The sequence below is a fragment of the Mauremys mutica genome, chromosome 7 (assembly GCF_020497125.1).
Source record: "Mauremys mutica isolate MM-2020 ecotype Southern chromosome 7, ASM2049712v1, whole genome shotgun sequence".
NCBI lineage: Eukaryota > Metazoa > Chordata > Testudines > Geoemydidae > Mauremys > Mauremys mutica.
Genome location: NC_059078.1, coordinates 107,167,294 through 107,183,710, shown reverse-complemented (window position 1 = coordinate 107,183,710; position 16,417 = coordinate 107,167,294). Strand labels below are relative to the sequence as shown.

At 37.6% G+C, this 16,417-nt stretch overlaps 2 protein-coding genes across 6 annotated transcripts in view; one reads left to right on the top strand and one right to left on the bottom strand.

The window, feature by feature from the left end:
- The window catches only part of DOCK1 (dedicator of cytokinesis 1), a 561,291-nt gene that overhangs the window by 184,165 nt on the left and 360,709 nt on the right, over positions 1–16,417 (top strand). The gene's annotated exons all lie outside the window — the stretch shown is intronic.
- The window catches only part of INSYN2A (inhibitory synaptic factor 2A), a 79,791-nt gene that overhangs the window by 8,092 nt on the left and 55,282 nt on the right, over positions 1–16,417 (bottom strand). Inside the window, exons 3-4 of one of the 4 annotated variants that reach the window (XM_045023411.1) lie at positions 16,211–16,282; positions 4,413–4,518 (exon numbers count right to left, since the gene is read on the bottom strand). The exons of 1 other annotated variant lie outside the window; for it this stretch is intronic. In XM_045023411.1, coding sequence (XP_044879346.1) covers positions 4,485–4,518; positions 16,211–16,282 — 106 coding nt within the window. In that variant the 3' untranslated portion in view covers positions 4,413–4,484. Of the gene's footprint in view, positions 1–4,412; positions 4,519–10,615; positions 10,698–16,210; positions 16,283–16,417 lie in introns of those variants that run through there. 2 more of the 4 variants (XM_045023412.1, XM_045023409.1) reach the window with 2 other exon arrangements.

Sequence of the window (16,417 nt, the reverse complement as noted above, 5' to 3'; positions counted from 1 at the left end):
CCTCTTTTCTCCCAGGCTGTCCTCTGTGCCTTAATTATCCTTGATCCTGTCAGCCACACAGTCTCATTCACCTTCAGAATCTTCCCCTCTTTTTCCTCAGCCTCTCCCACAATGACCCGCACAAGCTTAATAAAAGTGATGGCTGCATCACCCTTACTTGTGTGTTTTACTGTTGGCATCAGTGCTCTGAGTGAGGTATTACTGAACATGTGAAAGGGAAGCAGAATAAGTAGCTTTAGCTTTTATTAGGCTGGCCTAAAAATTAATAAATAACAAATCTCACCAGAAACGAGAGACAATGCTAAATATTATAGACAGGGATGGTAGCACTGCCTAAATATAAAGTTTGCCTGACACAACCTACAGTTGCTTCTATCTTTGACAGTTTTTAACCAGTTGGGCCGAAATTTTCCATGCCAGGGGTCTGCCTCTGGCTGACTTTGTATTTGTATCTAAGAGAAGGAACCTGGGGATTGGGGTAGAAAGAGGCTGTGACTACCTGGTTGAGAAGACCAGGAGTGGGAACCCAGTGGAGACAGGGTATATAGGTAGGGGGCAGGCATATGGAGGCGGGGGAATGGAAGGGGAAGAGAAAGATTGAATGAGGAGCTGGGAGGGGAGAAACTGGGCATGGGAATAGGGAGGTGATTGGGAATGACTGGCCAAAGGACTGGGTGATGGGGTGACAGGTCGTGGGGAATGAACGTAGTGGGAGGGAAGGAAAGGCAGAACAGTCTGTGCCCACTAGAGCACAATCCTCTCTGGAGCCTGTAGTGGAACTCATGATTTTTGAATCTCACCACTCATCTGTGAAACCCTTTGGCAGTGTATATCATCCCCTTCTAGTACTGGTCCACGTTGGATGAAAACCTGTTACTGCTATCAGCTACTCTTTTAGCTCAAATCGCAGAATGACTCAGATGGGTGTCAATATGACTTGACATGATGGCATTTCTGATTTTTCAGTTTGGTTTTAAAAACCTAGCAAATTACACATACACCCATATCCCTCTGTTAGGACATTATTAAAGGTGCACAGTCAAGTAGGAAACCCCAAAATGAAGGTTCCCCCTCCATTGTGCATGTGTCTTGAGACAGTCTTGAATTACATGAGCACATGCTCTTTTTTCCCCCACAAGACCACTGCCTCATTAAGTACACAGGATGGACCTGCTCTGGGAGTTAATCAAAGCTGTGTAGTCAACTCCTGCTACATTTATTGTAAAAGTTGGAACTTGTGCAGTGATTGAGGCAGGGGATTGAAGGGAAAGAAAGGATGGTTTCATGGTTAAGGCAGTTGAATGCTGCCCCGGAAAACTGGATTCTATCCCTGACTTTGTCACAGAGTTCCTTTGTGATGCTGGGCAAGTCACACCAAACTTTTCATAGGCAGCAACTAATTCTCATTTTCTGGGCACTTGGGGTCTGATCTGCAGAAGTGCTAGGCACTCACAGTACAACTGAAGTCAATCAGCTGCGCTTTGAACAAAAGGAGTTGTTCAGGAGAGTTCACAGTTTCTCAGACAATATTAAAGGCAAACCAGCAAACTGTCCTGATGGGAAGGAAAGATAAGAACAGTAAGAGGCCAATATGGCTCCATCAGAACAGTGTAATGACTTGAAAATTGAAAAGAATCCTACAAAAAGTAGAAACATGGACAAATCGCTAAAGATGGGTACAAAAGAATAGCACCAAGTACGTAGGGGGAAAAGCAGAAAGGCTAAGGCACAAAATGAGGTATATCTAGCAAGAGATATAAAAGGCAATAAGAAGAGGTTCTATAAATACATTAGGAGCAAGAGAACTACAAAGGAAAGCATAGGTCCTTAGCAGGAAGGAAGAGTTGATAATGGATTACACTAAGAAGACTGAGGTGCTTAATGTCTATTTTGTTTGTTTACACTAAAAAGGTAAATTGTGACCAGATGCTTAACATAGATAATTATAATTAATGTTAACAACAAAAGGGAAGTATTGCAAGCCAAAAAACAGGTTAAAGAATATTTAGAAACGTTAAATGTATTAAAGTTGCAGTTCATCGTAGGGTACTTAAGGAACTAACTGAAACAATTTCAGAACCGCTAGCAGATTATCTTTGAGAAATCATGGAGATGGGTAAGGTCTCAGAGGACCGGAGAAGGAAAACATAGCATCTCTCTTTAAGAAGGGAAAAAAGAGGACCTGAGGAATTATAGATCAGTCAACCTAACGTTGATACCTAGATAGATACTGGGACAAATTAAAAAATCAATTTGTAAGCACCTAGGGGATAATAGGATTCTAAGTAATAGCCAGCATGGATTTGTCAAGAACAAATGCCAATTTGTCAAGAACAAACTATTTTTCTTCTTTAATGGGGTTACTGGCTTACTGGATAGAGGGACGCAGTAGACATGATATATCTTGATTTTCAGTAAGGCTTTTGACACAGTCTCACATGACATTCTCATACACAAACTAGAGAAGTAAGGTCTAGATGAAATTACCATTAGGTGGGTGCAAAACTGGTTGAAAGACCGTGCTCAAAGAGCAGTTCTCAGTGGTTTGCTGTCAAATTGGGGAGGATGTATCTGATGGGGTCTAGCAAGGGTCAATCCTGGGTCCAGTACTATTCAATGTTTTCATTTATGACTTGGAGAAAGAAATGAAGAGTCCACTTGTAAAATTTGTGGAGGACAACAAGCAGGGAAGGGTTGCAAGCACTTTGCAGGACAGGATTAAAAGAATTCAAAATATCTGTGACAGATTGGAGAATTGGCCTGAAATCAACAGGATGGAATTCAGTATAGACAAGTGCAAAGTACTACACTTAAGAAGAAAAAAAAATCAAATGAACAACAACAAAATAAGGACTAACTGGCTAGGTAATCGTATTGCAGAAAAGGATCTGGGGGTTATAGTGGATCGCAAATTGACTGAGTCCAAAACATGATCTAGTTGCTAAAAAGGCTAATATCCTCTGGGGTGTATTAACAAGAGTCTTGTCTGGAGGACTTGGAAGGTGATTATCCTACTCTACTCGGCACTGATGAGGCCCAATCCAGAGTACTGTGTCCAGTTCTGGGCACCAAGCTGTAAGAAAGTCCAGTGAAGGTAGGAGGAGAAGTAATCAGCTGAATCTGCAGCAAGGGAGATTTAGGCTATATATTAGGAAAATCTTTCTAACTACAAGGGTAGCTGACCCGGAACCCAATAGGTACAAGGGTAGTTCAGCTCTGGAATAGGCTCCCAATGGAGGCTGTGGAATCCCCGTCATTGGAGATTTTTAAGAACAGGTTGAACAAACATCAGTCAGGGATGGTATACTTGGTCATGCCTCAGTGCTTGAGGTCCCTTCCAGCTGTATATTTCTGTGATTCTATATAAAATGCTGTATAATGCTAGGCACTATGAAAAATCAGGTCCTAGGCTTCTCAAATTGGGTATCCAAAATTAGTAGATACTTTTGACCTTAATCTATCTGTGCTTCACTTCCCCATCTGTAAAATGGGGATAATAATACCCACTCTTCTCACAGGTGTTTTGTGAAGATCAATTGTTGTGAAGCACTCAGATTTTATAGTGATGGGTGCCAGAGAAAAGCCCATGAGGAAATTAATAATACTGTCTTCAGAGCAGGGTTTGAAGAGTGTGCAATAAAAAAGGGATTGGGCCACACATTGAACCATGAGTATACGATATGCATCATCCACTGAATGAGGCAATGGTCCTGTGGGGAAAAAATGTTATTTGATCATGCAATTAAAGACTGTCTCATAATGCATCTGCCCAGAGCGCCAAATGAAGGTTCTACAGGTATTGGTATTATGAGAGGTAGTTGCCTTAATAATTTACATTATATTATGACAACTTCATACAACCTTCCCTCCCCCCAGCAAATATTAAAAGAACATTATTTCAGTTGAAAAGTCAAGCTCTCAAAAGTTAGGAAATGCCAGCATTTCCTAACTTTTGAGTGCTTTGCTTTGCAAGCCCAATAACGTCCTTTAACTTTGTGCATGTGCGTGCGCGCATGCTCATGCGTTTGTAATTGGCATCATATAATGCATACTTTGTGAATGCATACATCTGTCATAATGGTAGTTCGTGTAAATTAGCCTTCCTCCCTTTCGCTTGACATATTTCCCCTCGCCCCCCCACCCCGTATCATGTCGTATCTAATTTAGATTATAAACTCTTTAGGCAAGGAGCTTGTCTTTGTCTCTGTAAAATGCTACCCACACCAATATAATTACATACAAATGTTAAATATAAAGAAATATAAGGCAACAGTCCCTTTAACCTATAACATTTATCTTTAATAGCAGATATATAGCTACATATTTATACCAAAATTCCAATGAACAATCAGCAGGGATAGCATCATGATTTGTGACTCCTCAGCAAGGTTACTCAAGAAAGTGCCTCCATTCTAGCCTTTCATTTTTCACTGCATGTCAAACTAGTTTCCCTCCTTCCTGATCCCTTTTTCTCTTCTTTCTCTTCACTTTTTTTCAGGTAGGATTCTCATCTTGTTTCTGAGGAAGAGGAGTTCCAGCAACATAATAAGAGTTTTTAACTTTTAAAAGAAACTGGATGAGTGTACAAACTCATTTTAACCCAGATCTGCAGTAAAATGAAACCAATATATTACCCAAAGAGTCTGCTGAGTCATAAACACTAGTTTCAAACATATGGTATGTGGGAGGAGAACTAGCAGCAAACTTGGAAATTCTTTTGGATTTACTCCTTATCTAAGAATCTTACATAATATACATTGCTCTAAGAAATAATATAGTAACAAATTGAAACATGTTGGTTGTTTATAAGGTAACAATTGAGAAATCATGTCTAAAACCAAATAATATTACCACAGTTTTGCCCTCATTGACATTCTGATTTATTAAAAATGCTATTCCAATAGATGCCTCTGGTCTCCGCGATACTGTCTGTGAGGCTGCATTCTGATGCAGTGTGCTGGAGGAAAGCATGGCAGTATCATGGGTAATTTGTGAGAGGTCCCAGATGATGGCTTTGGGTGATGGCTCTTTCAGACTGGGGTACTGTATAGTTCTAGTTTCTCGTCCCTCCTGTTCAATGTATATGTAAGGCCATTAGGAGAGTTAGTGGAGCAACATGAGTGGCAACGTCCCTGTTATTCAGGAACTAAATTTTTATGACTACGTTTCCTGGCATGGTTGATGCATTGACAAAGGTTATCCATGTATCCTCCTTATACTTGTAAAACTAATATTAGTGAGATTAGAATCAGGCCTACTTGTAGGCTTGGAAATATTAGATTTTTTACAAGTAAGTAAAAATCGATAAATGTTGGTATCACCCTATATCCACAAACTGCTGACAAAATATTTCCCGTGATGATTGAAATTTACAGATAGGTAAAGTAAGAAAATGCTGCTTGAGAACTTATTAGCATTTGATTTTACGGCTATTTACTTTGTATATTTTAAAGTACAACATTGAAAATTTGTGTTAATGGTTATAAAGCTTAAACTTTTTGAATCTGTGTCTACTGTCATTAAATAATTGTCTGACCCTCTTCATAATTTTTCACATCTATGAAAATTTAAATAACCAAAAATAGAACACATGGTTAAAAATAAGCATTGGTAGTATCCATTGAAATTACAAAAAAATTGAATTCTGCCAAGCCTGCCTGCTTTACAGCTTCATGTAGTTATCGCTCTGTAGTCTGCACTGGCTGTTAATTTCTGGATAGAGTTTAAGGGCCCTATCTAGTCTAGAGATTGTCTCTTTTATTTGGTACAGTACTATAGGAATTACACTCAGCAGACATGCTTAACTTAGCAGCATCTCTGGTTAAGTAAGAATGGGGCTGAAGGGGAAGGTATTTTTCTGAAGGGCTCTGAATGCTGGATCTTGTCCCTTCCTTGGTGCCCCAGAACCCAGATTTGTTAGCCTGTGGAAATGATGACAATGAGGAGAAGTTAGATGCGTGGTTATTATTAAGGCATACTATTATGGCATTGTGAGTATACTGTTATATCTTTTAGTATTACTCATTTTAATTATTGTAAGGTGTCTAGAGCAGGGTATGGGTGCTATCAAAAGTTGAAATAATTTATTTTTAAGTATGAATTTCCATGTTTGTTTCTCAATAGCCTGCATATGAAATGTGCTCACTTTACAACAAAAAGATATTTAAAAAAATTGTTACAACTATGGCATTCCATTGCTGTCAGAGGGGTTGCGCAGGTGTAAGTGGCTCTGTAATTGGGATTATTCTGCTAATGCACAAGAAGAATTAGCATACCACTCACCCATAGCTATGCTGGCTCTGCAGGACTAATGGGTAAGAGTAGCAAAAATGTACTTTTCTCATTCAAGTGAATGAATATGGCCTGGTCTACACTGGGGGAGGGGATCAATCTAAGATACACAACTTCAGCTACGAGAATAGCGTAGCTGAAGTCGACGTATCTTAGATCGAATTAAAATTACTTACTTCACGTCCTCGCGGCGCTGGATCAACAGCCGCGGCTCCCCCATCGACTTTGCTTCTGCCTCTCGCACTGCTGGAGTTCAGCAGTTGATGGGAAAGCGATTGGGGATTGATTTATCGCGTCTGCACTACACACGATAAATCAATCCTCGATAGATCAATTGCTACCCGCCGATCCAGCTGGTAGTATAGACATACCCTTAGATTCAGTGTGTAAAAGGAGCAGATCTGTTGAATATGAAAGTGCCATTTTCAAATGGTTTCTTCTCAGATCAGAACTACACTTCAGAGGTGACCTGTGTAACAAGTTATTAAACTTCAGTAGCCTTAACAATATATTGAATGCTCCAATAACCAGACTGAGAGGCATTTGAAAACTGTAAAAGCAGCAAAAAAAGATTTTCCACTCTTGCATCCGATGAAGTGGGCATTCACCCACGAAAGCTCATGCTGCAAAACGTCTGTTAGTCTATAAGGTGCCACAGGATTCTTTGCTGCTTTTACAGAACCAGACTAACACGGCTACCTCTCTGATATTTGAAAACTGCTTTCCCACATCACTTCCTAAGCAGTTTTTCTGCTGTTTTTTGGTTATGTCTCTTTTTGGTTCACAGCTCAAGATAATTTGGGCTTTTTTGGGGGTTTTGCCACTGACTTCATCCCTGGAAATAAATATGGAAGTGATAAGCCTACCTTTCAGTGAGAAATGAAGGTGCTCAATTCTTCTGTAAATCAGAATATAAATGTATATGGTGATGTTCAATAGAATATTCCTAAAATACTTTCCAAAACACTTACATTTTGTTTGTGTGCATGTAAAAGAAAACCTCAAAACTAAATGTTGAAGACATTAATATAAATTGACCAAAATAATTTAGCATTGTTATTTGCTCTCAATCTAATTTAAAAAAGCACTTACATTTGCTTAAAGATAAGTACGTGTTTAACCATTCTCCTGAATAGGGATGTTTTCCTTTCCTACTTTACTTTACCATATAAGATAGCAATGTTTATGCACTGATCAGGAAACTGTAGAATACTTAGCCACAACTGTCAACATTTATCTCAAGTATTTTTTGTTTTTGTTGGTTTAAGTCCAGAGTTGAATTATTTTAGAATGGATACCTGTTAATTTAATCTATTTGACTAAATAAAAAAAATAAAAACTCAAGCATTTCCCTGATGTGGAGAACGATATAACTGGTGGATCATTCCAGTGATTTGCACTGGATTTCAAATATTTGTATTTGTGTGCCTTGTTCTAACTATTTACAAGTAAAAGTGTCTGGTGACAGTTTGGAGGATGAGGCTAGGAGACGTTGTGTATATGAAGGAGTTTGGCGGTCTCGTACACATTTAATAAAATCACTACACAATTTTAGCTATTGCTAACTTACCAAAATATATTTTTTAATTAATTGGACTCAATGGGACTACTCATGTGTAAGTTCTTTGAAGCTTTGGGGCCAAAGTGACGAGTTGCTTTTGAAAATATAGGCCAGTAGATTGATATCAAAATTTTAAAATTACACAGTTTTAAATTGAATATTACTATTGTTGAAACTACAAGTACGTTTGATACTTCACAAACAAGTGATGCACATGCAGTTGGTTATGCATATATATTGGCAGTTTTTAGTCCATAATCTACTTACTTTTTTCTTATTTTCTCTATCCCATATTGACTTTAATTTAATAGACCTTTTCGTAGACTTCTGACATTGATAGGTAAGGAAACTTAGTTCTGTGAGGATTTTCTGCTATCTAATTAGCTTTCATCTGACAAGTGTGATTTTTAACCTATGAACTTGTTTCATTTGCTGCTGTTGTATTGAGAAGATTAAATTTCATAGACTTGAATAATCTATTTTCAATTCACTTGTCAGAACTCAACATCAGAAGAACTTTAATACCAAGGACGAAACTTGTTAAAAATAGCAAATACAATTTTAAAATTTCATAGGAGTAGAAAATGTCTGAATTATTGGTTGATGTGGCTTTCAGTAATATTTCTCAATAACTACAGTTCTGTAGTCTGGTTTAATCAGGTTTTTTTCTCTGAAGAAATTGACTACTAATCTGATTAATAAAAGAATCTTTCCAGAAGTTAAAATAACCCTGAATAGGTTATATAGAGTACTTCTGACCTTTCTAACCAATATGAAATCTACTGTGAATTGTTTAGGGTGTTCCCAATTTCATATTATTCATGATAAATGCCTAAGAGTAATGCACAAAATATTAAACAAAAGGCTAATTTTCCCCACGTTGATTCATTGTGTTAAAGAATTTAAATTCACAGGTGATAGTAATTTAAGCAGGAATGGAAAAGGTACTTCCACTAAGAGATAATCACAGAATGACACAGGCTGCAAAGATTTTATTCCAAGTGGGCATTGGACATGATTGAATTGGCACAATTTCTGCATACCAATACAATTATCTCTCTTAACAATAAGACATCATTAGACTTTAGTATTTGAGTTGTCTTGATAGTGCACTATTTAATTTTTTCTTGTTTTTATAATCTAATTCAGTGGTATACCTCCATTTGTAAAAGATAGCCAATTCTGAAAGGATGTATTTGTGATTTCATATTTTGTGATCTTAATACTAATGTACTTGAACATTTGATAAAGCAAAATGAATGCTTGAATTGTTAAGTTTATTTTACTACCCAAAATTGGGATTTTTGACTACTTTCGTTATCTATATGTGGTCTAGAACTTAGTGTCATTCCATAGTATGCTGAATATTTTTGTTAACTAAATGTTAGTCTATTGCTATGTAATAAGGGCTTCATATTGATTCTTTACGGGTTATGGTGATGGTGCTCTCTGTTAATAGAAGATTGACTTTGAATTTAAAGCATAAAGTAGGCTAATCTCTGTAGGTTAGTAATCTGCATCATAAAACCTCTATATGATTTAGCACAATTGACTCATGAGAAGTGTAGTGACAGAACAATGGTACTACAGTGGCAGAACCCTTCGTTATATTTGCACAACCATCAACCTACACTCTCCAGGTCTAACAAGATAATTTTTCACTTGCATTAAAGATAATGAAGAATTGACATGTGCTATAAATAGGGAGATATAGTTAAGTTTGCTTATCTTGTGAAATGGGAGAAAGTAGACAGTAGTATGTCATTGTTTTTAATCACTGCCAAACTGTTTAGTTTACTTCTAATAGCAAAAATAATTGAGGCTTGGGAAAAAGATGATTTTGATCTTAAATGTGTATTATTGCCCTACCGATTTCTGCAGAGACTTCAATTTTGGGCCCTCCCATTCTCTTTGTAGTAACTAGTGGGAATGTATGTGCCTGTAAGATCCAGTACAGTCTGAGTATCCAGTGAAAACCTCTGTTCACTGTCTATTTTTGCGTGGCATTTTTGAGGGAACAGAGACCTCTGTTTCCCCTCTCATTATTATATAGTTGACTTTCACTGGAATTTGGCATAGAGAATATTAGTAGGATATGGCCTGTGTTATCCAGCTGATGCTTATAATAAAAACCTGTATGTACAAAAGACTACATATCTAAGTGTTGTCAGGTAAACTTTGCTATAAAAATTTGGTCTAACTCCACATTATAATGTTAGAATTTCAGAAAAAAACACCCTGCTATTATCTTTACTCAAAAGGTAAAAATCAAATATATTCTCTCTTACAAAAAGTGTTTAACTTTTCAATACACAGTAGAGCTTTTCCTCATATGATTTATCAGTTATCTATTTATTTAAAAGGGGGAAAGTGACTTAAAATTAAGTTTTTTCATCTTTTCCTTTTTCCACTTCAAAAGTATTAGCGATTCACTCTTATCAGTGTGGAAAAAAGAAACATCTAAAAAGTTACAAAAGTGATAGCAATCTCTGTGGAAAATGTAAACTGCATATTGGCAAATATCGTATTAGTAATGCAGACCTAAAATGTTTGCAAAAATACTCAGTATATTTTGACAATCTACAAATTCAACAAAAAGATAAAAACCGAAAGTACTGAATCATTTCTAATCTTCTTCCATGTCATGATGGTCTTTAATTAGACTTCAGCTATTGAGCTAGATCACATTAATATTTTTAAAATGTCATCTTCAGAAAAAAGTTAATTACATGAATCATTTCTACATTCCAGTTTCTCAGTTATGCTGCACTTGACATTACTGGATGCAGTTGGATAGACAGCAGGGCAATTGACTCATTGCCGTAAAAGTGCTGTTCTGCTTCACCTAAACCAGTTTAAAAATAAAGAGGGGATCACTATTTGAGAAACTCACACATTTTCTACAATTAACCTGTTTAAACTTGAACCTGCTCTTATATTACACACAAAAACTATGTTAAGAGAACACAAAGGTTGCCAAGTCAAGTATTCTAAATCTGGGAGTTCCTAAATTTAAGGTTCTCTGTACAACATAATTTGTGCCCCTGGTGCATATGCATTATGAGGTTATCTTTAATTACGAGATCATGTACTTTTTTTTCCATTCAGTACCCCGGATGTATGGTACTCGTTGCATGAGCAGCTTTTAAATATTTTGTCACATCCCCATTATTCTATATGTAGCCCTATTCTTTACTTATTGCACACTGTGCACACCAGACATGCCAAACCTGCGGGGGGAAAAACAGGAATTGGGCTTGTTTTTGGCTTAATTGGCTTGTTGAGTTGCTTGTAGTTTGTTGCTGGTTTGGCTTGGTGCTTGTTGCTTCTTTTTTTTGATCAGCTCTCGGCTAGGAGGGGCAAGCAGGGAAAAGTGGGGAGATAGTCGGGGGGTGCACAGCGGGCCCACCACAGTCCCAGACTGCATACCAGGGGGATCTAGTCACATAGAGTGTTGGGGTTCTTAGGGATTGGCTTGTTTGGCCCTGTTTTGAAATGGGATTAGCTTGATTTTTGGTTTATTGTAAATGTCGGGATGCTTATTTACCGCGTGAAAGTTGGCAACAGTGATGCAAACCCTTCTCTGAAGACCGAATTATTAATTTCTTCGTGTTTTTTTTATAGCACGTATCAATGTAACGTCTGAGTGCTTCACAAATATTAACGAATTTATTTTCACAACACCATCTGAAGTGAGGGACTATTATCACCATTTTACAATTGGAGGAACAGAAGAATTGTGGTCAAAAGTGTACATGAATTTTGGGTGCCCAAATTGAGCCACCTAGGGCCTGATTTTTCAGAATCATTAGCATTTTATATGTTCAAAGCACAGCTTTCATTAACTTCAATTGAAGCTGTGAATGCTCACCACCTCTACACACTGGATCCCAAGGGCTCAAGTCAGGCACCAAGAAAACAAGGAACACTCAATTAGTGACCACCTGTGAAATGTTTGGACATTTTGTTCCAGCAACACACAGTAACTCTGTGGCAGAGGCAGGAATATAATCAAGTTCTCCAATCAGCTGCCTTAACCTTTTTCTTACTGCATTCCCATTTCAGTCACTAAACTTCAAACTTCTACAACAAATGAAGTAGATGTCCCACAGACAACAGTCTCCTTCACTACATAACCCATCCCCAGAACATCCTGAATGAGGCAAGAGTCCTGTGGGGAGGGAAAATGTGTTCATGTAATTAAAGACTATCATAATACAGACACTGAAGGGGGCGCAAATTAACGTTACACACATACTTAATTCTGGCATTTCCTGTCTTCTGGGTGACTGGCTTTACCTTGTGTGCAACCTTAATGTTCTTTGAACATACTTTTTTGTGCATAATTTTCTAGATTTAAAAAAACAAACTTATCTGGAATCATATTGCCACCTATGAGTTTCATAAGCAGAGTTGGAAACTTTCGATCCACCACACAGACCCCTGCCACTTGAGCTAACTGAGTAAGTGATAGCAATAGTAGGTTTTCATCCTTTCTGTGGATCAGCACTAGAGGGGGGATGAGATATTTTGCTAATGGATTTCCCAGATATTTGCTGACAGAGGAATGGTGAGACTCAGGAATACTGGATTCCATTCCAGGTTCAGGAAGGTGAAGTGTTCTCTAGTGGTCACAGACTCTCCTGCTCCTGTTTTTCTCAACCCAGTGCTGACCCCTTCTTTCCCATTCCCCTGTAGCTTGTCTATATCTCAGTCCTTTTCCCCCCACCAGCTCTTTATCTGAGTCCCTGTTTTTCCCTCCTCCCAACAGATCCAAATCTCAATCTCCTTGCCTAGCCACTTTGCTTCCCCCTTTTTTCCTTGGGCTACTCATTCGATCTCAGTCTTCCCCTCCTAATCTTCTTGCACAGCCAGCATATTTTTCCCTAATCTTGTTCTCTGAAACAGGTGAAGCATTTTTGCTGAAACTTTTAATCTGAGACAGCTGCCTGTCATTAAAAATTTCATCCCAAATGACTGAAATTAGGCAAACTTATAAGCAACTGAAAGCAGAGTCTTATAATGGGAAGCATCAAGCTTTAGATAGGGTTACCAGAACCACCTATAGTGAACCATTTTAAAGTAAATTTCTATATTCATTTCCTATAAATTATAATAAATATAATGGGTGTAAAGTGAAAGGGAGGGGCTGTGTGATTTAGCTAACTTCAATGGTAAAACTATTACGGTATATTGTACAGCAATATAGATACTTACGATAGATGTGCAGTGTAGAAGGATAAACTTGCACATCTAGTCCTGATACAGCTCCCACTGAAGTTAGCAGAATGACATCCATTTATTATAATGGGAGCTGCATAGGCCCTTACATATGGAGTCTACTTCTAGGATAATTAACCTGTCATTTTGTTCTTCAAACCCTTGCTCCATAAACATCTTAATGTCCCATATTTCTTGTATCAGAGATGCCGCTTCTACAAACTTTCTGTCTGAAGGATTGGAAGCTTGTTAACTCTAGTAGATAATACACTGACTAAACTATTGTGTGCAATAGTATTAGTTATCCTACACTACTATATTATGTATGTGATTATGGTTCTTAGTTGCATGTGAAATGGAAGTACCAAGTGGCTGGAACTGTCTATTGGAAATAAACATTGTATCCGTTCTCTTAATTTTTCTTATTTTTATAACAGGTAAAACAAAACCAGAGCTCTTTGTCATTTAAGGCTAGATTTTAATTTTGCAATCTGCTTTGAGAAAGGGGAGGTGCATAGCTGCCCAGCCTCCAGAGCTGAGCTGAGAGCAAATTGTGGCTGTGTCTGTTATACTTTTTCCTCTTCTTCCCCCCTTGCTTAGAGGAGGAATACCTAATTTGCTTTACCCCACTTCATACAGCAACATCCTCACCACCCTCCTGTCTCCATGTTTGTGATCATAGGTGGGTGCTGAGCAGAGGAGGTGGAGTTGGGGACATCTGCTCTGTCCACTTTTCATTTACTTGTTTGCAGGGAGGGAGCATTGAGTAAATAGCCCCAGTTCCTCCCCCCCGTGTGTGGGTCACAGTGTCACAGTCTGAGCAGGACTATGTAGAGAAATGAGGTGTGTGAGTCATCATTTCCCTGCATGGCTGAGTAAGGGGTGTAAAAAGCTAGCTCGTAATTAATAGGCTTGTTGCACATTTTCTTGTGAACACAGTTCCCTGAATCCCTGAAATAATTTTCATAAGCATCTCCTCGACAGGAGACAGAAAAGGAGTTCTTGATAGGTTGATAATTTAATTCTGAGACATAATGTTTTTCATGTTACTTGCAATACATGAAGACATCCAATGGTTTTGTGTAGCCTTCTCTGCAGTGGGATGACAATAACTGGGTTGTCAGTATAAAATACCTTATAAAAGTCATGACATAGCCCTGTCACACTCATTGATTGTTGGAGCACTTCATTACAGAATAGACTGGATTTAAGCTGTTCAGCAAAGCGATATGATAGTCTGCAGAAATTGAGCTATGTATCCAGTAAATTCAAACGATCTTCCACAATTTAACGTTTAGCATCATAAAACTTCTCTTTGAAGTAGTATGAAATGAATGTTTACAACTTGTGCACACTGATTTCTCTCTAGTGATTAAAAATCTAGTGTTACAATAAATTTGGAAACTTTCTTGCTGTTGCAGAACTCTCATCTCATGTTAAAGGCTCCGGTAAAGAAAGCTGTTCATTTCATAGCCAAATGTTGTCACTGTCTATCAGTTGCTCTGATGCTACAAAATCCTGCTTACTTTATTCAAACTGGTTGTGATCCTGAAAATAACCCAATGCTTAACTTGAAGCATGTGAATAGCATCATTGTTAACCACGCACATGTGTATGCAGAAGGCCGTGGTTCATCCTAATGAAGTTAGTGGTGCTATTTAAGTTAGGCAAGCAAGATATAGCCCATATGCTTTAATACGGACTTCTGTGTATTTGATCTGTAGTACAGAATGCTTGTTGATGGAAGTGTCATTTTTCCACATGTAGTGCATATCTGTCTGATTATGATCTGTGCTATAAGTTCTGTCCAATACTACTTCCCCAATCCTAATGCATGACAGCTATGAAAAGCTATTCTAAAATATTTTGCTGCAGCACATAGTACAGAAAATACTATATACCCTCAGCAATATTAAAATGAAACCCAGCAGTATTAATGCTTGGTACAGTTTGACATCAGAGGGGGTACATTGTTAATCCAGTTTTACTTGTAAATAATAAACCTAAGAAATAAATGATGGTTAAGAATGATCGTAATACTTACACAAAAGGTTCATAAATGATGCATTTAATATAGAATTATTCATTTTAGAAGTCAATCTGAAGTGGCAACAACTAGAAGTGCAGGATTTTTTTCTGAAAAACTACATAAAACATGCATTGCAATGCAAATTTAATAGATTTTGTGCAGAATGTGTAGACTTTCATATAGCCTTCTTTGCAGAAAGTTTGCTTGTTAATGATCTCCATGGAACATTAACTGCTACTCTTTGGTGATGGCAATCCTGATAAATAATATGATGTTTGCATTAATCCATTAAGGGCTTCAGTTTGGAAAAAATAATATTTCAAGTGATTGCTACTAGGTAAAGTTTTTGTTTGCTTTGTTTAATTTTAGGTGATGCTTAGGTTGATATCTGAGAGTAGTGGAAACTCCACTCTCTTTTTGTACTGGTTTGATTTTAAGATCTGAAGTAATTTTGTAGGTAGACCTTACAGCCTGTGTAAATGGAGTATGCTGCAGCTTCCCCTGCCTACTCCACAGGGGTAATGGTCACTAATATAGGTGCCTTCATATCCAATGGCCAGATCCCATTCTCTCTGCTGCCATGGCTCTTTCTATGGCAGCTCCAGAGAAGCCTCCCATGAAGATTAGCTGTGTGGCACATAGGTGCCAGAAACCCTTCCTGCTCCCTCCTCAAGTGCAGTGCAATTGCACCTGTTCCACTACATTCAGGGTCTTCTCTAGGACTTCTGGTTATTTTTCCTGAACAAGAGTAGTGCTGTAAGATTGTATAAGTTTTCTTCACAATGATGCAAAATGCAAAATTACACTAAAACCCTCCAGGTCATAGCGTGTTGCATAAAACAGCCAGTTAAACTTGCAAAGCAGAGGTGGAAAGAACGTGCTTAATTCATGGACTATATGCATGTCCCGTATTTTAGTTTTTATATTAAAAATATTTTATTCATTGAATTTTATAGTGAAATAAAGATTAATTTCCTGGTCTTTTATTTCTCCTTTCTTCTCATTGAAATAGCAATTTATAATAGTGACTAACATTTGATCTTGCATTGGTGGATAAAATCATTACTTTCACTCAATAAAAAGTGGGAATATTAGAATTTTTAACCTACCTATAGATAATACATGCACTGTTCCTGCATGTGTCACAATTAGCTGTGTCTTGACCAGTCCGATATGAAAGCCTACAAAGATAAGAACATGACATCATTACAAGTGGTTGTTTTATCCTTTTTGTGCCCTCTATCATTGCTGTTCATTGTAACCAAAGCTTTAGTTTTGTTTTTTCCATTTTAATGTTGATTATAAAAATCTAAGCG